General features: G+C 37.8%; 2 protein-coding genes across 3 annotated transcripts; one reads left to right on the forward strand and one right to left on the reverse strand.

The window, feature by feature from the left end:
- Positions 1-7,106: 7,106 nt before the first annotated feature.
- LOC105398433 (ecdysteroid-regulated 16 kDa protein) lies at positions 7,107-12,135 on the forward strand. Its single transcript, XM_038114148.2, has 4 exons — positions 7,107-7,264; positions 10,347-10,460; positions 11,039-11,157; positions 11,744-12,135. Exons 1-4 carry the CDS (start codon positions 7,198-7,200, stop codon positions 11,882-11,884), a joined length of 441 nt encoding a protein of 146 aa, XP_037970076.1. The 5' UTR covers positions 7,107-7,197; the 3' UTR covers positions 11,885-12,135.
- Positions 12,136-12,262: 127 nt separating this feature from the next.
- On the reverse strand, positions 12,263-23,227 carry LOC105388067. Of its 2 annotated transcripts, XM_038114146.2 has the most exons (5): positions 22,296-23,227; positions 21,861-22,090; positions 21,406-21,513; positions 14,132-14,265; positions 12,263-13,788 (listed from the first exon to the last, which is right to left on the reverse strand). In XM_038114146.2, the coding sequence occupies exons 2-5, from the start codon at positions 22,077-22,079 to the stop codon at positions 12,939-12,941; spliced, it is 1,311 nt and encodes a 436-aa protein (XP_037970074.2). In that variant the 5' UTR covers positions 22,080-22,090; positions 22,296-23,227; the 3' UTR covers positions 12,263-12,938. The 2 variants fall into 2 exon arrangements, with proteins under 2 accessions (XP_037970074.2, XP_048483221.1); XM_048627264.1 differs by having other exon boundaries at positions 21,861-23,227.
- Positions 23,228-23,328: the final 101 nt, after the last annotated feature.

Raw genomic sequence — 23,328 nt, forward strand, 5'->3', positions numbered from 1 at the left:
GGATGGTAGGTATAGATAGACAACAAAAAAGTTAAAGATCCACCCCCACCGCAAAGAGTTTGATCTTGACACAGATCTAAGTAAGAGATAGAAAATTGAATATGAAAAATCATTGATCCTATCCTACTAATATAATATTATAAACGCAAAAGTTTGTAAGTATCATGTGTGTATGTTTGTTACTTACGTCAAAACGGCTGAGCCGATTTAAATTCAATTGGGTATAGAGTTAGCAGACACCCTGGATTAACACATAAGCTACTTTTTATCGCGGAATTCCCACGGGAAAACTTTTTAAAGCGAAACGAAGCTCGCCGGATCAACTAGTACATCAAATTTCTGAAAACAATCTCTACATTGTCACTAGACGGATGATTATTATAATAAGTACGCGTCGAATCAGTGGATCATATTAAAATACTTTTTTAGACTATTTGCGACGGGGTGGCCTACATATCTCTCATGCTGACTGTACATAGTACCAAAAAACGTGGAAGCACATGTCATTACCGCCAGTTAGTGCTAATCACAGGACAATGAGGATGCCTACCACCATGTATCAATTGGGCGGATATTGGCTCAATTGTTGCTAGCTCAGGCTCGCTACTAGACCATGTCACATACAATGTACAGGCTGGCCCTGTAGCACGGGGCGCTATTAAGACGTGACAAGAGTTCTTCGTCGCGCTCGCTCTTGAGGCTGCGCGATGCGAGTGAGCGCGATGCAAAACTCTTGTCACGTCTTAAATGCGCCCCGTACTAGCCCTACTGCAGGTGGTATAGTAAGCGAAGAGGTTAGCTCAGCTGGTCTAAAAACTTTTAGAATTGCATGAGAAAATACAACGTCCTGTTGACGAACCGTACAAGAACGATTGCGGATTCGGCTCAGGGGGGTACTCTACATCAGTGTTTTTCAACCTTTTTTATGACGCGACCCCCCTGGTATTAAAAAATATTTCGCGACCCCCTTGACCCTTCGGTTTTTTTAACATAAAGGAGCCAAAAAAATTAAGGTTTTGTTTTATTAGCTACCATTTAAAAGGTCCTAAATATAGTCAAAGTTTCTTATTAGTTATGTTAAATATAGGGTGTTGCAAAAAGGGTATACTAAGCCTAAACCTTCATGTGCATCATGGTATATCTAAGCCCGAAAATGCAAGAAATCAGAATTTCAAAACTCGTGAAAAAAAATACCCTTTTTGAAACACCCTGTATTTAACATAACTAATAAGCATCTAGATTCACTTTGAAAAATATGAAAAGAGTTGTTAATTTAGACGGAATTTTGAAAACCTTTATATTTTAATAAAGTTAATATTATTTATTTATTTGACGACCGAATGGCGTAGTGGTTAGTGACCCTGACTACTGAGCCGATGGTCCCGGGTTCGATTCCCGGCTGGGGTAGATATTTGTTTAAACACAGATATTTGTTCTCGGGTCTTGGATGTGCCCGTAAAATGGCATTAGGCCCGCCCCCTATTACATTGGGACTAACATAACACTCTGGCGATAAGTGGGTGCAGCAATGCACCTGCGCCTACCCCGCAAGGGAGTACATTAGTACAAGGCGTGAGTGCGTGTGTGTGTAATATTATTTATTATTATTTTCTGCATTCATTGGAAGCAAACATGACCCGAAAAAACAAAAGGTTTCTCGGGGAAACTACAGATTTTGGCCAGATTTAGTAGTAATTTGCTATAAAAATCCATGCTCGCAAGGATGGGGTAAAATGCTTATGATCGCTGATCTATGTAATAAAGAAAAATATTAATTAAATTAATTATCTTTATGGGTTTTTTTCACTAAAGTACCCAGTTTTTTTTACCTCTGGTGACCCCCCAACAGACCCACAGGTTGAAAAACACTGCTCTACATGATGAAAAACTAAGTTTCCGATCCCAGCTGCACGAGCCACGACTCTATACCTATGTGAGCCTGGAAATGAAAACCATTGGAGAATGGCAATTTCTCTATAGCGCCATGACCCAGAGCGGCCATTGATGAAACATACACTGATGTGTAGTCCGTGACTACAGTATATACTGGTATTAATTTTATTATTGTGAGGCATGGGAGAACGAAGATATAAGTGCCGAAAGATCAAGTCTTTCTACTGTACTAGATGTTACCCTTGAGCTAAAAATAGTTTTTAAAAGTGTTCCCGTGGGAATTCCTGGATAAAAAGTATTCTATGTTACTTCGGGATAACGGGAACTTGAATAGAATGAAATAATTTTTGAAATTGATCTCTTTATAAAAATAGGTTTCCGAGTGTGAAATGTGCAAAAATAATCTTGATAATATTTGCAGAAATAAAATCATGTAATACATTTTGTGATGCACTATGTATTGGGAATCTCATGAATTAGATTATAAAACTTGTTTGTGCGTGTACTATTCATCAAAAACTTATTTAACGAAAAAAAAATATTAATTAATTTACTTTTGAACCCTAATATCTCAAGAACCCCATGGTTTAGATTTTTTTAAATATTTTTCCCTGATAGTAGACATTTTTATCAATAACTTAAAATAGGTTTGGTTAGTGGCTGCTAACTTACGCAAAGCGGGTCAGGTTTCGCCATTCTTCTTTATGTCAAAATTCGCGAAAAAAAAACCTTCTTTATAGTAAAAAAGTCACGTGACCAACAAAGTTTCTATGGAAAATGTTTTTTTCTGCGAATTTTGACATTCCGATTTCATGTCCGGGCTTAGATATAGAATAGAATAGAATAAATCTTTATTCAAAGAAAACAACTTATGCTATTACATACATCCCACAAAACCAAATGTTAATATGGTTTGACTGTGGGTTTGACTATAACATACTGCACACGTAGGTTTCGGCTTAGTAAATATAAAAACATACATAACACCCTGTACTAACGCTCGCGCTCCTGGTTCGAAAGCTTGTTTTGCAACATCCTGTAGGTATAACTTTATCTTGTATCTGAACTTTACTTTCCTCTAGTCGTTATAACTTCCTGAAATCATACAAAATCTCATTTCGATATCGGTTGAACAAACTTATTTGTTACTTTCTAAAAGTTTCTTTTCTGAAATATGTAGAGGTAAGTACGTAGTTTTTTTAGGTAGTTAGGTAAAATAACTTTAGTTACAAAACATAAGGCATTGGTAAGTTCAGGGTTCTTTAGTGAAAATAAGCAATGATCGTGGCCTTTATCCTAGGCCTTGAAGTTTTAAACTCTAGAAACCCTAAAGGTACCTACCAACCTACCTTACGTAAAAAGTCTAGCCTAGACTTTCACAACAACGTGGCACGAGGCGGTCTCCTGAAAGTTTATTTAAGTGTAAGTTCTGCTGTTCCCGCAAACTTCGCTTCGCCTTAAAGTTTTCCCGTGGAATTTCCGCGATAAAAAGTAGCCTATGTGTTAAGTGTCAGCTTACTCTCAAACATATACTCAGAAACTTATCCTTTATAATATTAATAGTCGTGATACATACCTAGATACTTAGCTTGACTAATGGTTTATTTTTATTTTTATTTTATTTAAAATAAGTAGTGTCCTTTAAGATTCTTCGTTCAGCTATCGTTATGGCTTCATACAAATAATTTCTCCTTCTGATATAACATCCTACCTAATAAAAATATATGATTAACCATGTGTGTCTTCATAGGTTCTTTGTCTGCTACCGAAAAACTCTAGCTGTAAGATAAAGATGATCTGCTGAAAAATTCTGATGAAGTGCCGTTTTACAGTACCTTTTATTCTATTTCCTATCAATTTGGTTGTCTGGAAGAGATTACTTTTAGTAATAAGGCCGCCGATTGTGCCATTTATTTTCTTTTCATGTTTGTAATACTGTTTCTGTTTGTGTGCAATAAAGAGTATTTTATCTTTTATCTTATCTTATCTAGTAAAGTACACATCTTACAATCCATATAGAAGTAATTACATAGGTAGGTAATTTGGGTACACATTCATAAACTTTTTCCTAAAGTTTCACTTTTCTCTATCTAGAGTAGGTAAGTACCTACCTGTCCTGCTCAGCTTTTACAAAACAGCCCACTCTTCCTTAACTTTTATTTTTATCACCAGTTAGGTACAGTGCTGCTCTCTACTTAAGGAAGGTAGTAAGAACTATTATAATCTGTGACTCAGCATGTTACGAGCCTCATGTTATGAGCTCTACTGTACATAATATGGTGAATTATATTGTTCCTTTTCCACATAAAACTAGGATTTCCTCAGTTTATGACCGACTCAAATAAAGTAAGTAACCTTTAGGGGGAAAGTGAAGCAGCGAAGTGTGTAGTGTGTGTCTACATATGGGTTGACTGGTAGAAAATGCTTTTAGCATTAAGTCCACCCTTTGTGCACTTATTTATATATTTGTGCAATAAAGGATTAAATAAATAGATACATGTTGTGTCCGGTAGATATTTCTATAACTGCATGATAATATACTTAGGCGTTATAACAACTACCTACATAACCAAACTTAATTCACATCATTGCAACTTGGTTAGACTTTAACATTTCATCATCATCTTCATCTTTTGACTAAAACAGTTGAAATACACTCACGGACAATGAAAAAGTTCCACATTACAAAATTCCGACCCGAAACGAACCTACTTTTTTCAAACATTTAATCCTAATCCTAACTAATATTATAAATGCGAAAGTAACTGTGTCTGTCTGTCTGTCTGTCTGTTACTCTTTCACGCCAAAACTACTGAACGGATTTGAATGAAATTTGGTATACATATGGTCTAGACCCTGAGAAAGAACATAGGCTACTTTTTATCCCGGAATCCCACGGAAAAATATTTAAGTCGAAGCGAAGCTCGCGGGAACAGCTAGTCTTAACTAATATTATAAACGCGAAAGTAACTGTGTCTTTCTGTTACCTATTCACGCCAAAACTACAGAACGGATTTGAATGAAATTTGGTATACAGGTGGTCTAGACCCTGGGAAAGAATTTTCTATGGAATCACGGGAAAACTTTTTAAGGAGAAGCGAAGCTCGCGGGATCAGCTAGTTTAGAGTATTTTTTTTTAGTAGGTAATATCCTGATGCGCTGTTAAATGTAAGTACTTACTTCAATATTGTTGTTAAATCAGCTTTTTTGGTGTACTGTGTCATTTATTAATGTGTTGAATTTTGCACTGGAACTGCTAATGTATTTTGGTTAATCCAATCATTCTCAATTAAAGAAACATTCGATATCAAAGTTCCATTGTGACTCCTGAAATCTGAATGGGCTGAAAAGGTCAGTCAACACAATAAACCTGCAGACATTACATAAAGGGGGAGCAAAAATAAATACCAATAAAGTAAATTAAAAACGATTAACTAGAATACAATACAACGTTAAAAGGAAAATTAGAAAGAGTGACTACGCATAGCTGAATAATAAATAAATAAATATGTGGGGACATCTCACACACGGCCATCCGACCCCAAGCTAGGCAGAACCTGTGTTATGGGTGTCGGACAGCTGATATATCTACACAAATACATAGATAGATAGATACTAAATGTAAATATCAACACCCAAGACCCGAGAACAAATATCTGTGTTTAAACAAATATCTGCCCCTGCCGGGAATCGAACCCGGGACCTTCGGCTCAGTAGTCAGGGCCACTAACCACTACGCCATTCGGTCGTCAATGTAGATATAGTCTTGAATATAATCCTTGTTTCCGTGTTTGCTTTCAGGGTCAAATTATTAATAGCTGAAAGCCCCTGTTCCACAATGTCTGGTTAGTCGCTACCTGTCGGATAAAATACATGCTGTCACTGTCTAAAAAATAATAACAGAAAGTGACAGCATGTATTTTATCCGTCAGGTAGCCACTAACCAGACATTGTGGAACAGACCCTTAGTCTTGGCTAGATTTTATAATATGTACCTATGTCTACATGATTTAATCACACTGACATCAGCATGATGAAACAACACAAAAAAAATAATAACAATATAAAGGTGGCTGGTCTAGAAAGGCACCAGCTCAGCATGTGCTGTAGACAATAAGAACACAGCGCTGGTTTTCAGCAGGTAACCTCAGTCACGTCACGTCATTTAAGTACCTACTTGGGTAGATGCTGTGAAGAATTCTGTAAACAATTTCTGCTAATGCTGTATGGTTAAAATATTTTGATTGTGGTGTTGAAGTCTGATTAATTTTGATTTTATTGCAGTGTCGTTGTATTATTACTTCCATGGCTGTACCACAATGCAGCGCATGCTCTAGCACGTCTGAGCTGCGCGACCAGGGCCTCAAGTCTGCTAAGGAATGGCGGCTCAATGCTGTGTCGTCTGAATAGTTCTCCGACTTTAGGCATCCGTTTTCTCTTGGTTAGTGAGTCCCAGTAGTGCAATATGAAACACTTAAAACTTATTACTTATTATAAACGTTAGTTCTTTAAAAAATATGCAATAAATATTTCCTAAAATGCAGATAATTAATACCTACAGTGCGAAACCCATGCTGCCGACACACAACTGTGCCGCCATTCCTTAGCAGACTTGGGGCCCTGCACACACGTGCGCGCGCGCCGTGACGAGACACAAGCAAAACAAATGAACAAGCAAAACAAATGAATTATTCGCTGAGTGTACGGAGCTGCGCACGAGTCGATCTCGAGCTTCCGGTGACAAAGATTAGCGACGACGAGCCCGCAAATTAGGTAAATGGTGGCCTATTTGGCCCATTAAGACATAAACTGGCGGGTGGACAATGTTAATTTCTGATGTAGCCTCGTGGTTGCCAAATAGATGTTGAGGACTTCTACCATCCATACAGCTGAGGGCCTGGTGGTAGCCAAATAGATAAGTATTGAGGACTTCTACCAAGTCGATTAAATTATGAGATCTTGTCAAATGTCTACAGCTGAGAGCTGAGAGTAACTTGTGTTAAGCAAGTCCTCTGGTGGACCTAGAACGAGATGAGAAGACTGAACGTTCGATATTCTTTAGCTAAGGGTATTAAAAGCCACAAACATTTATACAGAGCAGTAGTGAAGACGACGCGCCTGTAATGATAGCTAATGACCTGAATATCCTGTCCTATCTATGTTACGAGCCACTGCTCTTTGCCGTATGAGTAACATGCACGGTCACCGGTCGGAGGACATAACAGTCCAGTAGCGATCGCGCCGGTCAGTCCGTGGTCCCCGCGCGAGTCGTCAACACACTAGCGCGCGCAAATCCGATCCGCCATGTTGTTTTATTTGACAGCCGTTTTGTTACTGGCCAGTGCGCAGGCTAAATTCTACAAAGATTGTGGTTTGTTTTTTTTTTGTTTTTAAAACTTTTTGGTCATTTTATTTTATAAACTTTTTGGTCATATTTGTACAATATTAGTGTCGTTTATATTGCAGTTATTGTACGGCTAATGCGTTGTTGTGTTGATCCTGTAATTGCAATTTAGTGTTATGATGAGTAACATCCTCTGTGTCGGGGGTTATTGAAACAATTTCGACGTTGTTTGTTAATATACTACTTAATAATGTACCTAATTCTGTAATAAACTGGTAGTATTGTAGAAACCCAGAAACGTAACGAAGGATTTAAAAAAAAAGCGTAGCAATATTGTAGCTATAACTAGGTAAGTAGGCAGCTATACCTAGTTAAATAACTAATTGTATGCACTTTCATATTACTAGCAGGTAGGTACTTAGTTTAGGTACTCATATCATTCATCAGCCAACCATCTGTCACTGTTGGATTGTCTACTTCCGTGGATAGTAGGTAAGGTACCTAGAGCTATTTCCAAACCAAAGTAATACTTAGGGTAACACATTGACACATTAAAGACCCGAGCCAATGGGTAAATTTTGTAGGTAGGTGCAACATCATGTACTGATAATGATGTTTACTTAAAAATAAATATGTAAGTAAGTACCTAAGTAAGTATAAGTTCTTAATGGTCTTAATACTTAAAAGAAATAAAGTGCAATAGTATACCACTTGCAGAATATAAACTGATGAGTTCAGGAGCCCAACAATACATAATAAAATGTATTTAAGCTTTATTTGGCATCTTCTCATTATGTTATCGTTGGACCTCTGACTGTAGAACAAACAGATAAGAGAGTAAGTAAGTATACCTAAGTGAGTAAATTTTTACCTTTATCATCAACCTTTTACCCTTTAGTCATTGTTTTAGATCAATGAACTATAGATATACTTACAATTGTTTTAGATTCTTTTGTAGTTACTCTGTTGACGAAAATTAGGTGCTTACTTACTAGATAGCAAAACATAGTTAAAATTTCAAAATTAGGGTAAACTGTATCTTTGCTGAGATTTGGTTGCGTATTATATTGAAGTGTGTGAAAAATGAATTCAGGTCTATAAAGTTCTAATAAAAATAAATTAGTTGGGTCGTGATCCATTTCCGTTTGGATGATTTTATTCAAGTTTAGATGTGTGCCTGAATGGTTTATTTACTTTACTTTAATCTATTAGGTATTATTATATTCAATAATTTCGCGCTCATTTACATTAACAGTGCGAAACCGACGGATTTAATTGTGTTAGGTAATTCATTAAATGTCGATACAATTCATATACGATGGCAACGGGTCTAGAATCTAGATAAGAGAAGCACTGTACCTACCTAATATTTACCATGAAATTGTAGGTATATAATTTCACTACATATTAGCTACCGCAGTTATATTATGTAGTTACATAATAAGCAGCAATTAAGCGATGAATACTCGTGCGTGGCCAACTCGATAAAAAAAAACACATAAGAAGCGAAAATTATTTTCCCAATGCTGAAAACAGTCCCGTGCAATCGATGTACAAAAAGGCTACAAACTACAGGTAGAAAGCAAAAACGTGTCCACTGCTTTAATTTCAAATTTCAATACTCCTTTGCAGGCATTTTTTACAATACAAAAGCTACCTAGGTCTTTCAGTGCTCTCCGTTGTGCACTAGCTGCCTGTATAAAGTTGCATGCAGTTTTTATGAAACATTTCCAGCTTCCTGTCTGATAAGCACTTTTTACACTTTGTGCTTTTGAATAGAAAGGTTTTTTCAATGCCGTGCATAAGTTCAGACGGCGGATTATTTTTTACTTAAAACTGGAGATATCCTAAGTTAAGTACGTTTAAAGTTTACGTTTTAAGAATATAAGTAATATTACAGGTAGTTATTTTTTAGTTCTAATTTCTATAATAATGATTGTTTGAATTTTCATCCCTTTAATAGTAGAGAGACTTTTTGTAAAATTCGAAAGGGTAGAGGGGTAGGTAAGGTATTAATTATATTTTTTAAATTGATATCTATAAGCTTTGATCGAAGTCTATAAGTTATCCATTTTCCCCCGGTGGGTATTACTAGGTTAGTTACGTACCTGTCGCGAACATATTACATGTTTTAAGAAAATGAGTTCAGCGTCATCATCAATTGATTCTTGGAAAAATTAAAAGACATTAAAAAGTTTGATATCGGACTTTGTCTGGAAATAAATAATTAGTCACAGCTTAATTTAATTTAAAATGTTTACCTGTAATTTTATGTTAGATTGGGTACCAAACTTGTCTTACCCATTTCCACCTGCCAAAGGTTCTCTCGTCCCAACAGACCGAAGGGCGTCCCACGCTACATTTGCATGTTATTGGTCCCCATTTAGGATGGGATTGGGAGTTTCCCAGTAGGATTCTATCATCATCAGACACCATAAACTTAATCAGGTAAAGAACTATGTTTATACCGAATTATGTTGCCAAATGTTGTTGTGGTGCAGTCTGTCTGATTCTAGACTAAGTGGTTACCGAAGCTGAATTTCCAAACCTGGAAACATGTGTCGAAAAACCGACAGCCGGCAGCGAACAATCCACAGACGGTGTGATGTAGGATATAGGACAGGAAGCTGCGATCAGGGCTCGTTACTCACGGCCATTGTCCCAAGTCAACGGACCAATAAACTGTTTGTGTCTGTATCACAATAACCCTGTGTTAGACTAACTATACATAATATTAATAAGTAGGTATATAACCTATCTTTTAAGCGCAGTGCAGTTTACACGATAATAGTTGAGTTTAGCGTCTACCTATCGATATCGTATACGTACCTGTCAAGCCAAACAGATTGTCATAAATGTATGGAGAAACGGCGTCGGATGCGAATGAAGTGGACGCACTTGTGTGAATTTTTATACAAAGAATAGGTACTGAATGCGTTGTGTCCGTTGCGTAGGATAGATGGGTGCTTACTTTAGTAGGATACTTTACTTAATCAATAAGTTTAATAGTTAATATACTTAGGTATCGTGTTTCATGATTCATACCTCTTGGTTGGTCCTATCGGATAAACATGGTACCTTAATTAATAGAAATTTTTCCTAATTCCAGGATCAAAACTAGCGACAGTAGAGTCGGTGGGCGTGAGCGGCTGCGCGGAGAACGCCAAGGAGTGCGTGCTGAAGAGGAACAGCAATGCCACCATCAGCATCGACTTCACACCTTGTAAGTACCTACCTGAATCCAGAGTGCTAGTGTTCACACCGTTCAGTTCAGTTTGTATGGCGCAGGAGAGACACCTAGCGTTACACTGCACTAGCACTAGCGCTATTTATAACAAAGAGTCGATTTCCACTGCTCAATCGGTTAAGGAAAACCTACGCCTGGCCCTCTGTCTGCCTACAACCTAAGTACTTACATGGTACTTACTTATGTATTATTATTTAGTGTGATCGATTTATAACTTGTGCAGCTGCCGCTACACGGGTTCGTTATCGACGTAGATACACGTCACTATATTGCGATTCACCATAAATATGGCGCTGTGATTGGTGGAACGCACATTACGCGAATTTATCGACGTCGATGACGAACCTGTGCAGCGGGCGCAGAGATATCGTGGTTCATATAAGTAGTGTATATAATCTCTCTCCCGACTCACCATCTCTTAATTGTCATGTTTTAGCGACGGAGTTAAAGAGCGTTGAGTGATTGTACATGGCCACATCTGTATTCATGAGCCGTGACGTTCCCATGACCTTTATTTCTCCCATCTCTTTCTGACCCTGGTTCTCCCTCCACAGCGACGGAGGTGAAGAGCGTGGAGGCGGTGGTGCACGGCATCATCATGAGCCTGCCGGTGCCCTTCCCGCTGCCGCAGCCCGACGCCTGCAAGGACAGCGGGATCAGCTGCCCTGCCCCGGTGAGTTATATACTTAGTTATATACCCAGAATAGATATCATGAGGTTTTTGTCTTTGAGTACCCGGTAGTAAGTATATAGTTAAAGACGTCATCAGGTTTTTTTTCCAGAGGGTTGCCCGAAAGTAGCTTCCCCGAGTGACGTATCCATAGGTAGCCTACCTTCGTCTGGCGCACAGCACACTCATGGGCCTTCGACATCCTACTACAATTAGATACCTACTAACTGTGTAAAGCTGCGTACAGACCGGTCCAACGAACGCCAACGAACGGGTTTCGTTGACCTTCGTTGCTGCAATCTGCCCTGTATTATGTATGATAAATATCCATCGTTGGGATAACCGCTGGCGTTCATTGGGCGTTCGTTGGCCCGGTCTGTACGCAGCTTAAGATTGATGATTGATCAGAGGCCCTTTTGGATAAGCGCTTTTTTTAGCTCAAGCATGGTGACCGCATCGTCTCTGACTGGACGGCTAGATCCTTTGACCTATGCCCTTATACCTAAAACTGCCTCAACAAACATAACCTATACAATATTTTCCCACTATACCTACACTTAATAACCTATTACCTCTTTTCCACCCACAGTCCGGCACTAAAGTCAGCTACCGAGCCACGTTGCCGGTGCTCAAGTCCTACCCGAAGGTCACGGTGGAGGTCAAGTGGGAGCTGAAGACAGAAGACGGAGAAGACCTGGTCTGCATCCTTATACCGGCCAAGATCAACTAGGCACAGACCTATACTTACTTCGATGCATCCTGAATATCACCACTAGGAGTTTTTTAATACATAAACACATTTTGACATCATGATTTGCTGAACCAGCAGTGAAAATTAGTTAATTTTCTGGGGCGAGGCACGATTTTGTGTCCTGTTTGCTCTTTTAATAAGGTCGATAGATAGATATCATTTGCACTGGACGTGACGTCAAAGTATAGTGTTTTTGTAAGATCCTCACTCTTTCTCTCATCTTCAAACTTAGTATACAGCATAGGACATAGTAGTCACTAGAGAAAGTACTATTTTTGTATACCGTGTGACATAATTATGTCTTTTTTGTACATCTACTTTAGAGAAAGATTTACGATTGTTTCTAAATAGCAACAATAGTTTTCATGGAATTCAGGATTGTGTCTAGCTAATAAATACATGTTTTTTTTACCTATCTTGCCCAGAACATAGGAAACGATGAATATAGATACTTGCGGTGGTTAGTTTTTTGTATCCACTAAGGTATTTTGAGATTACAGTGATCTATAAAATAATATTATCTGTTGTTTCATTTCACTTTTTCATTATTTTACTTGGTAAACTTGGCATAGCGACCCCTAAAGGCACCAATTTATTATAAAGTAGCTAAATTCGTTTTTTTTACATAGGTACACTATATTTTTTATATATTGCAAAAAAAATAAAATGAGGTGCTCTTAGAATCGGCTACAAGATTAAGTACAGATATTTTACCCAGCTCTACAAAATTTACCTTTCCACCAAAAAAACTAATAAAAGATTTGTATATTTTTTATAACAAATTATAATATATTATTTTCACTAGTTTGTCTCTTCTTTACTTATCTACAGATGTTATTTTTATGGCAGTATATATAACACAGTCAATGCTTATTTTTACATATCTATAGTGCATACGACCACTCCACATTTTTAACAAAATTTATATCAACACTTATTACATCATGGACGGAAAATTATTGAACGTACATAATTAAATCTAAATTTGTTATTAATTTATTACACGACTATCTATAATATATATCTTATCATATCACTTTTTTTTAACAGGTCCTTTACATTTACAACACAACTGCTGTTCCACTTTAACTCTTTTGAACTGTAGATTGAACTCATTCTTCAATATCTTCCTATACATTGACTCTTTCACACTCTCCACTCCTTCCACTCGACATTGCTCTGCGTACATTCTGAACATATGTTTAATACTAACATTACCACCTAAATATTGCTTCTTCTGACTATGCTCAATAGGTTTTTCGTCTATAGTTTTGAACGATTGTATGTGCTTTCGAACTCTATCTTTAATTTCCGAAGGCAACGTGTGCGCGCTCGCTTCAGACAACCCCCTACCGTCTGGCTTAGGGATATTCCAGTCCGATTTCCCTAAATGTACATTATACACAGGTTTCTGAGAGATAGCTAGAGTACCTAAGTAAAAATGCTTACACACCGCGTACCTAACCGCTCTGACTAGAAAGAAATACCTAAACGAATACCGCCTTTTCTGATTCTCGCCATCCTTTTTGGAATGTTTGACTTGCGACCGTTCTGTCGTGTTGAGCAAGAAGTGTTTCTTTTCGTTGGAACTCAAGGAGTAGTACGCTTTGAAGAGATGCTCCCGATCCGCATCCGTTATCATAGTACTACACTTGTACTTGCAAGTGTTGAGGCAGTCTTTGGTAGTCCTCACTTGTTTTGGGGGGACGTACTTGCCCCGTCTACTGATGTAGGCTTCGCCTCGCTGGTGCTTGAGTTTGCGTAGATTGCAGGCCCACTTGTCAGGGTTCCGTATGGGACTGCGATGTGTTTTCTTCTTGGTGGAGAGAACGTCGAGGCAGGGCACGTTGACGTCTTGTGATTGCAGTGATTCTTGCTTGTAACTGGAATAGAAAAGAGAGTAGGTTTGTCACAAAAAAATACGCAGGTATAACATGTATGGATAGTGACATAATGCTACTGTTATGCTCAAGCTCAAGATTCTTTGGAAAATAAATATCGTTCGTGCGGTCATTTCCCATGCATGACAGACACATAATGTACCTATCCCAGTAGTAATTTTTGATAGGTGATTCTATAGGCGGTTCATCCGAAGTCGTATGCATTTTATCTGTTTTAACAGGGGCGCTGATTATACAAATTCTGGTCCCCCCCCCCCCCCTTTCAAATTACCTAACGATAAGTGGCATTGTTTTTATAATTACGCTTGTTTCCTAGTATACTCACTCAATCAGCTTGTTGTCCACCACCAGCGTGACCTCAGGCTCGAGCTTGGCGACCGCGCCCGGGGATGCTTCCTTGTGGAACGCCTCGAACTGCCCGTAGTATTGCCCCGGCACTGCATTCAACACCACGTGGTGCTGGGGAGAGAGGAGGAAGGATGTAGAAAGAAAAGAAAGAAAGAAAAAAGTTTATTTGACACATTATAACTACAGAGCCCGTATCACGAAAAACAGCAGGGCGATCACGAAAAAAAAGAGCTAACGTATAGAATCGAATGCGAGTGCGACAACTGTCAATTCTATAGGTAAAAAGTGTTCGAAAGTGCTGTCAAGTTGACAATAGTCGCACTCTAATTCGATTCTATATTTTTCGTGATCGCCCTGCAGGATATAGTTTTATCGGCATTTGTAAAATTAAGAATACACTTACAAAAATACAGACAAATGTGTGTAGGTATACTACAGTGCAGTGCTACATAATAATAATATGATCTTTATATTGTTTATCGCCGGCATTGTCCATAAGCCAACATACATTTTAATTTATTTATTTATTTTATTTATACTCGTACATACAAATGAATTAACATCTGCTAAATACAAATTTCTGTCATAATCACAGTATTCATAATGAATGTAAAACTTGACAATAAGGATTTATAAATGAATCGTTGGACTATCGGCATGTAAGTGTAGGAAGGTTAAAAATCGCTTTGCACAAAATGCTACTGGTGAGTGCGCCAAGAGATATGTTTTCTTTTTCAAGGAGAGCATCATTGTATTAAGTTATAAATGCAACAATTTGTATTTCAATTTACTCTTTTTAATTTTGGCATAGAACTTTGGGGCACTGCAAGCACTTCAAACATACAAGTCATACAAAGGTGTCAAAATGCAATCCTTAGAAAAATAAGCAACGCACCCCTATTCACCAAAACATCTGAAATACAGTTCCCCAAAATTGATAATGCACATAGAAATCTTCGTCATTGTTCGGCAACGGTCGTATTCCCGAGCGTTAGAAAACTATTATGTATTTAGAATGGTTAAGTGCATTTTCTTCATGAATTTTTTGTAGAATTATGTAATTGGTGCTAAAAGAGATAATTGATTTATCAGTAACGAAATTTGATTCGATAATTCATAATATTCCATAATATTAAAATTTACTTCGAAAATGTTACAGTAGGTACTTTTCAAGTGTCTTACTGAAGCTGATGTAAAGATGGATGAAAGAAGGTTTGAATAACACAAGGTTTATATTATAAGGAGAAATGGATTTCAAATACAGGTTTAAATTAAAAAATTTAAATCACAGTTCAAAAGTATTTACAGCACTGATTATTTCACATTAATAAAAATGTTTACATTAAAATCTCAGTTCAAAAGTATTTACAGCGCTGATCATTCACAATAATATTACAATTACAAACTTGGTCTTTTGGGTGTGGCTTTATTGGCAAAGTGAAGTCTATCAATGTGACGTATATTTTATTCTTAAATGTGCCTCATAATATGGCATCGTCGAAAATAATTAAAGTTGAAATTAAATTCACATTTGAAAAAAATAACAAGAACGATGTGTAATTGCAGCTCTTTATAAATATAAATAAATAAATAAACTTTTTATTTCAGCAAAAGCCATATTTTGTTAGTAACAATTAAACTTAACCTATGTTAGTGTAATAAAAAGACAATCTTAGGACTACATAAACAAAAAAAATATTAGATATTACTATTTACAAGCTTATATAAAAGTATTTACAATTTCCCCAATACCCTATTCACCCAATGCTTCAATATGCTACCATCCGTTCTTCCTGCAATGACCTCTAGCATGCCGTTGGTGCTGGCGCGCACCCTGTGCATGAGCGACGCTACCTTTTTGCGCATAATTGCATGGAAGCCATCAGTATGTGCTTCCGCAAACATACCGGATGCACTGCAGTGGCGAGGCAGCCCCAACAACATCCTAAAGGCATTGTTATATTGAACTCGCAGAGCGCTGAGAGCCTTTTGCGTATATTTGACCCACAGGCTGCCCGTGTAAAAACATTGACAATAGGATTTAAAAAGTGTAATTTTAACTTCACGTGAGCATCGAGCAAACCTGCGGGCCAACATATTCGCGCGGGCTGCCAGCGCCCTGCGCTCCCGTTCAATATCATCATCATCATGCAGGTCTTCATTGACAATATGCCCAAGGTACTTAAAGCTAGATACCCTTTTCAACGGCTGACCATACAATTTTATGGGTATATTGAATGCAGTAGCCTTATTTCTAGTTTTAAAAACCATAAGCTCGCTTTTTTTAACATTATATAATAGGCCATGCGTAAGAGCATACCTCTCACAAATGTTCAGTAGCCTGCTCAGTCCGTTGATTGAAGGGCTCAGCAGAACCATGTCATCCGCGTAACTGATGTTATTCATGCTCTTACCATCCACATAGCATCCTGCATGTGTTCTGCTGAGCTCATCAATCAGGCTGTCAACATAAACATTGAACAGTAAAGGGGAAGACAACCCACCCTGTCTCACCCCACAGTCAAGCTTGTACCTATCAGAATGCTCTGTACCCCATCGAACCTTATTCATTTGGTTTTGGTACCAAAATCTTAAGATGTGTACTATCTCGTGAGGCACATTAAGCTCTCTACATTTCTCCCACAGGATATCATAGGACACCAGATCAAAGGCCTTTGATAAATCTAAAAAACAAGCAAATACACTTGTTTTTCTATCTGTATAATATTTGACGGTGTGCTTGAGGGCCAGTATCGCAGTCTCAGTGGAGAGTCCGGGTCTGAACCCAAACTGCGCATCGTGGAGCTTTATATACCTACTAAGCTGGCCCTCAATCAAACCGTCAAATACTTTGGCTACTATTGTAGCTAGAGATATTGGTCTATAATTACTTATACTAGATATGTCACCAGTCTTATTTTTAATAACTGGGACTACAATGGTCTCTATCATATCCTGTGGGAGGTAGCTATGGCTAATACATAAATTATAAAACATACACAATATCCTTGGGAGGTGAGCACCAGCATTTTGTAGGTGCTCTATACTTAGACCATCATGGCCTGGAGATTTACCTCGGGTCATGTGTTTTATAGTGTGCAACACATCTTTAGCTGAAAATCGCACCCTCAACCTGGTTTCATTACTTAGGTCTGTGTTATTTGAGCACGCTTTCTTATTTACACATGGTTCAACTTTAAAGTGTTCTTTAAAGCGGTTTGCTATATCTTTTGGTTCACACTTACCCTCAACTGAAGCAGGCAGACTTGGCTTAAGATTAAGTTTATTAGTGCATTTCCAAAATTTACCGAAATGTTTTTCTTTTCGCAGAGTAGGCCAGTATATCCATTTTAATTTGATCACTATTGTTCTGACACCATTTGAGCTTCAACTTAAAGAGTTTCCTACTTTCACACATATTATTGTAAATTGGTCCACCCGACGGTCTGCCCAGAGCTACCCAAAATTGAAAGTGCGATCTTGCAGATGCATGATACTGTCTGACATATTTATTCCAACCAATAATATACTTTTTCCTATTAGGTTTAACATTATATGTACTACTTAGTGTTGCCGCCTGACTAATTGCAGTGACCAGATTATTATACATGTTATCTATGATTTTCCTATGATCTATTTGGTTACAAACATCATCACAACAAAATCTTAATTCTGATGGAAAATCAATGTTTTTAAGAAAACTGTTACAATAGTCTTTATAACTGTTAACCGCATCACCCTCTCTATTGCCCCATATAACTTTGTTACAATTATAACCATCAGCATACACCTTTCTCCTTATCACACTTAGATTACATTGAAATGTAATAGGTAAATGATCAGACCAATAAACATCGTACAATACTTTAACATCTGTAATCGTGTTATAGGCTGACTCCGTCACCAGAAAGTGGTCCAACCATCGTCTAGTCCCATGAGATTCACTTACATAAGTATATGTCCCAGAGTCCATACCAAGGATTTCAAAGTCCGCACATTTCCACTGTTGTTCCGCACAAAGGTTCAACATCTCATTGCAAAATAAAGTATGTGGATGAGCATTAAAGTCGCCTAATATATAAACAGCCTCTACATCGCTATTTTCTATAACTGCGTTCACTTCACAAAGACACTCCGTAAAGTTCAACAAGTTTTCAGCAGAATCTGTGGGCATATACACATTCAACACTAAGATTGACTGATCATCTGTCGTTATTTTTATGCCTGTTATACGCTCACTATTACACTCAACCAATTGCACTTGTGAGAACACACTTTTACGCCACAGTATAGCCACACCTCCGTAGGGCCTTCCTCTCAAAATACCTACCGATGTATCAATTGCAGATTTTCCTGTATAGCTGAATTGGTCATCTATAGAGCCAAGAAACGCCAAGTCGAATGAATACAACCAGGTCTCCTGCAGGGCTACTATATCCGCGTCCTTGCATAGCATTCTCACGCAATCCACTGATCTCTTGATAGATTTACAGTTAAAACTAACAAAGCGGCATGCATTAATGTTTGATTTATTGCTATTATTATTCGCCATTTACTATTATTATTCTTAATTTTTTCTGAAGTCTTTCGTCTGTTCATCAGTCTTTTTCTTAAATATTATGTACCTTCTGAAGTAAATACCAGATGGCCATAGATCATCATTTTCAAATAATGATAATTTCTCTTTAGGCACTAACATTTTGTAGGAATCATATATCTTACTATCCTTCATAGTGATTTTCTCGGGCTGTACAGTAATCATAGTTTTTTCCAAGATGTATTCAGTTATATCATCCGCTGTCGTCTCCTTTGACACATTGTATATGTATATTGGAATTTTAACTGCGGCAGCTTTAAATTTACAATTTTCATTAACTAATGCTTTACCTGGCCTCCCTGTGAAATGCATTTGCCTCTCCTTCTTCCGTCTTTTCACTTCAATCCATTCGCCGTCATTGTCTGCACTCGGGGATGTGTCATCCGTATTCGCTAATGGGTTTGAGGCCCACCGCGGCGCACCGGTGGCCGGCGCCGCGGTAGTGGCCTCCACGCGCTCTCCGCCGGCAACCGGTCTCGCCGTGCTCGCTGGTGATCGTGTGACAGAGCGCGCGCTATCCGTTACCTTTGCATAAGACAGAGACAAACGAGGCTGCGACTCACCAACACGGAGCTGTTGTTCCTCGGCAATTTTTGTAGGACTGCCCCCAGATTCGGGCGTTAGCGATTTGTTTGCACTGTGAGGAAGCCCCATCGGACCGCTGTCATAGTCGTAGCTTTGTTGTAGACAGAATGCACCCCTCTTCATATTGACATAAGGTGCATTTTCATGTGAGGCATTAGCTTTCTTTAGTCTTTCTATCTCGACTTTTAAATTCTCCAATTCACCAACGGTTGCGTATTGCATATCTGAGGCATAGTGTTCCTGTATTTCTCTCAGCTCCTTCTGGATAACTATAATGTCTTTAAGAAGTCTCGTGACGTCTACATGGTCGAAGGTCACCGGAGGTAATTTTTCAAGGTCCCTGGCCACGAATATCGGCAGATCTTCACTCAATGTCTTACTGATGAAACTAATTATGTCCTCTAGCGCTCGTGTAGTTTTTCCAGCTCCTTTTCGCTTTATCACACTTTTAGACACACTCTCGAATAACAAAACTTTTGCCTTCTCGATGTCATCCTCGGTGAATGCTGTGGTACATACACGAATAAGACTTTCCTGATCCATTACGTCCACTTTATTTTGTATAAAGGAAAGAACTTCGTTAATTACAATATTGCAATTCGCACATTTTAACACGTTAGACGACATGATGACGCGGTAAGCGACCGTGCGCTGTTACGATCAGCTGATCACTGATGTTGATCATTTATAATTCCACAAAAGTAATACTGATCTTGACCTTGAGACCCTTGACTGATCGGTGACAGCCACCAACCGCCCAAATTGTTTTCGATTATGTGTCACATGATATTGACTACTATTTCTTTCGAACAAGGATCAAAATGCAAGTGCTCTTACGATTCAATGATTCGGGTGTTTCCGGGAATACGACAGTTTGCGAAGATTTGCATGCGCATTATTAATATGGGAGAACTGTACATGAATACTTGAAAGTTCCTACCGTGTTGTAGACCTGTGTCAATCGTTCATTCCCAGTGATTCGTTCGTTCAAGTATTGATTGATGAAGTGACCCGGGTCATATCAATCGTTCGTTCGTTTGAACGAACCGGCGAAGAATATACTCTACGGAACCTCCATAATCGTTTCATTGATAAGATCGTTCGTTCCATACTGTTCTTTCTTGTCTGTGGTTATTCAATAAGAAAGAAAGAAGAAAGTTTTTTGTTATTTTCTCTCTCGCACATATTTAAAAATATTCATACTTATGATGTATGATTGCATTCATTTTTAAGAAATGATTCTCTCCATACTTGGATATTCGTATTTATTAATATTGGATGTTAGCTTCATCATGTTTTTTATTTAGTTGGACTAATAGTAGGCTCCATAGCCTAGGCTGTCATGTGTATAATTTTAAAAAAAATTGCTAAGTTCACTTCAATAGATCGCCACATCAAAAGTTCATTTAAAAAAAATGTTGCTAAATTCACTTCAATCGATTACCTCATCATTCGTTCGTTCTATACAATCATTATTTCAATCAATACTAAGCATAGACAAAGACCAACATGATTGGAGAACCGGTACTTTAAAAACAAACGATTGCAATCATCAATACTTTTACATGTTCCGGGTCGAATGAACGAATCGTTCACTATTGACACAGTTCTACCGTGTTGGAGGAGGTTAGATCTCGAACAGCTAGATACAGAACGCGACTGCAGATGCATGTGAACCCACTCGCCGCCCAGCTCACTAACGAACTGAATAGTACCCGACTCAAGAGACACAAAATCCTGGATCTTGACAAAAGGGGACTAGTTTAAAACATGGGGAAACAATCAATGGATGACAGACCCGACATGTGACGCTCACAGAAAATACCTGCTTATGGTCTCAGGACCGATCGCAAGTGGCCATTAAATAAGAAAAAAAAAAAAAAAAAAATTTACTCTTTCACAAGAAAATAGCTGGAGCAATATGTAGGACCCCACATACTTTATATCCCAGAATTCGCAAACGAAATCTTTTTAAGGCAAAGCAAAGCTAGCAGGCAACAGATAGAAGAGATATTATAGTAAGTTAGTTGATAAACGAGAATCTAGTTATAGACCTGGATAACACATACCTGCGGCAGCACTATATGCTGTCCGATGTGCATCTCAGTGCCCAGCATCTGCGTCAGGGACAGGTGCTGCACGAGCACGTCCTCCGGGTGATGCTGCATGTGCATGTCCTGGAAATTACCACATTGATGCTCATTATTTTCTATGTCCAGACATAGCGCAGATTGATATACATTGTTGCATTGGTGTGAATAAACTTTGTAGGAAGATATGACAAAAATAGAGGGGATGAGTAATTGTGCATATGATAGGTTCATGGACATGCAAAAAGGTAACCAATAAAATGATCACCACCATAGAGAAGAGAATAACAACAGTCTACCCTTGATGATTGACACAATTTTCTGTGTTGGCTGCGTTCATCTCAACCCTTATGAATTTTAATAATACTGAAAGAAGACTGAATAAACACAAATTTATACAATATTAAAACTAGCTTATAGAAATTGCAGCTTACTTGAGGCAGAGTAGCATTGTGACCAGACACAGGTACATTCAAGTTGTGTCCAAGCGGCTGGAACGTCAAGTGTGCTCCTTGGGACGGCAGCGCAGGGGTGATGTGGATGATCTGTGAGTCTTGCAGCTTGTCGTTGTCTGCAGCCGACTCGTATACTTGCACTATGTGAGGAAGGACTTGGCCGTTGGTGTGGTGGTGGCCTTGGTGTAATGGGTCCATTGTATGTTTATCTGGAAGTTTTGAAAAAAAATTAAACGTAACAAACGTTTTGTTGGTCGGTGTTTTGTGATATGGTGCGACTGTAATATTTTAAGGAAATGATTCATTTGTAAACACACATTCTAGGATATTTAATAGTCATTTAAGTAAAACTTCTGCAAACAAAACCCATTGATCTTATTAAAATGATAGGGAATAAATTACAGTAAAACATACCAAAAGAATGGGATTCACAACGAATATCAAAACAAAACAGTTTATTCAAAGTTGTCCACAGTTATTCAAAGTTTTTACTAAATTTGCCACAGTTCTAAGTGAAAGGAGAAAAATCATAACAAACATGGATGACGCGAGATGCAACTTTGGCACTTTCCACAATTCTTTATGCATTGTTGGAAATACGGTTGGAAAGTATTTTCTTGTCTCCATAAAATTAACCTGGCAACACTCATCTGTTACAATAGTGATGTACCAAATAGTAAATAATCGAAACAGAGAAAGCCGTCTCATGAACACGAGTTTTAACACGACCAACACATAGAGAAAAAATAAATAACAACAGTACACCTCCGTATGACTGTAAATGACATCATTTTAGAATAATTTAAAAATGAATTTTTGAAGCGAAGTTAATGAGGAATAAGATTAGGTATACTTGTTTGTTCTTCCTTTGCGCTGGTATTACTTGCCACTGTTCGGTTGTTTGTTTGTAGGTAAGTTAAATGTATTGTGCTGTGCACAATAAATAATACTTAAGCTGCATAGGTATTAAGATGATTACTTCAACAACTTTCTTGCATGACTTAATTTAACCGTAGTGTTGTTGTAATTATATAAACATTAGGTACCTGTCTTCGCAATAATATAGCATTATCTTCCGATAACACAATCAGTGTTATGTATTCACTTTCATGTTTATTAAATAAGTAAATATCTAGCCGTGACTTCAGCTGTAGATTTGATGATTATTTTCGGCCAAGTCTTGAATTTTTATCGAACAATGTATTTTATTACTGTAGCTACCTGCCTATATACTTGATGTACCTACTTCTATAAATATTATAGAATGAATAATAATATGACTGTTAACTTTACTTTATTTGTTTAATACCTACTTAACTCACAACTAAAATACCTACCTGATAGAGGTATATAAATTTATGTATGAAAAAATATAACACCGTTATAAGGGTATGAAAATATAAAGTTAATTTTATACTTCATCATCATCAGCCTTCTATCGCCCACT

The sequence above is a fragment of the Plutella xylostella genome, chromosome 18 (genome assembly GCF_932276165.1).
Source record: "Plutella xylostella chromosome 18, ilPluXylo3.1, whole genome shotgun sequence".
Taxonomy (NCBI): Eukaryota; Metazoa; Arthropoda; class Insecta; order Lepidoptera; family Plutellidae; genus Plutella; species Plutella xylostella.

Coding starts and splice junctions, on each gene's coding strand:
- LOC105398433 (XM_038114148.2), top strand. CDS start 7,198: ATGTTGTTTTATTTGACAGCCGTTTTGTTACTGGCCAGTGCGCAGGCT. Junction 7,265..10,346: donor TAAATTCTACAAAGATTGTG/GTTTGTTTTTTT, acceptor TCCTAATTCCAG/GATCAAAACTAGCGACAGTA. Junction 10,461..11,038: donor CAGCATCGACTTCACACCTT/GTAAGTACCTAC, acceptor CTCCCTCCACAG/CGACGGAGGTGAAGAGCGTG.
- LOC105388067 (XM_038114146.2), bottom strand. CDS start 22,079: ATGGACCCATTACACCAAGGCCACCACCACACCAACGGCCAAGTCCTT. Junction 14,266..21,405: donor AGCATATAGTGCTGCCGCAG/GTATGTGTTATC, acceptor CTCTCTCCCCAG/CACCACGTGGTGTTGAATGC. Junction 13,789..14,131: donor GTGGACAACAAGCTGATTGA/GTGAGTATACTA, acceptor TTTCTATTCCAG/TTACAAGCAAGAATCACTGC.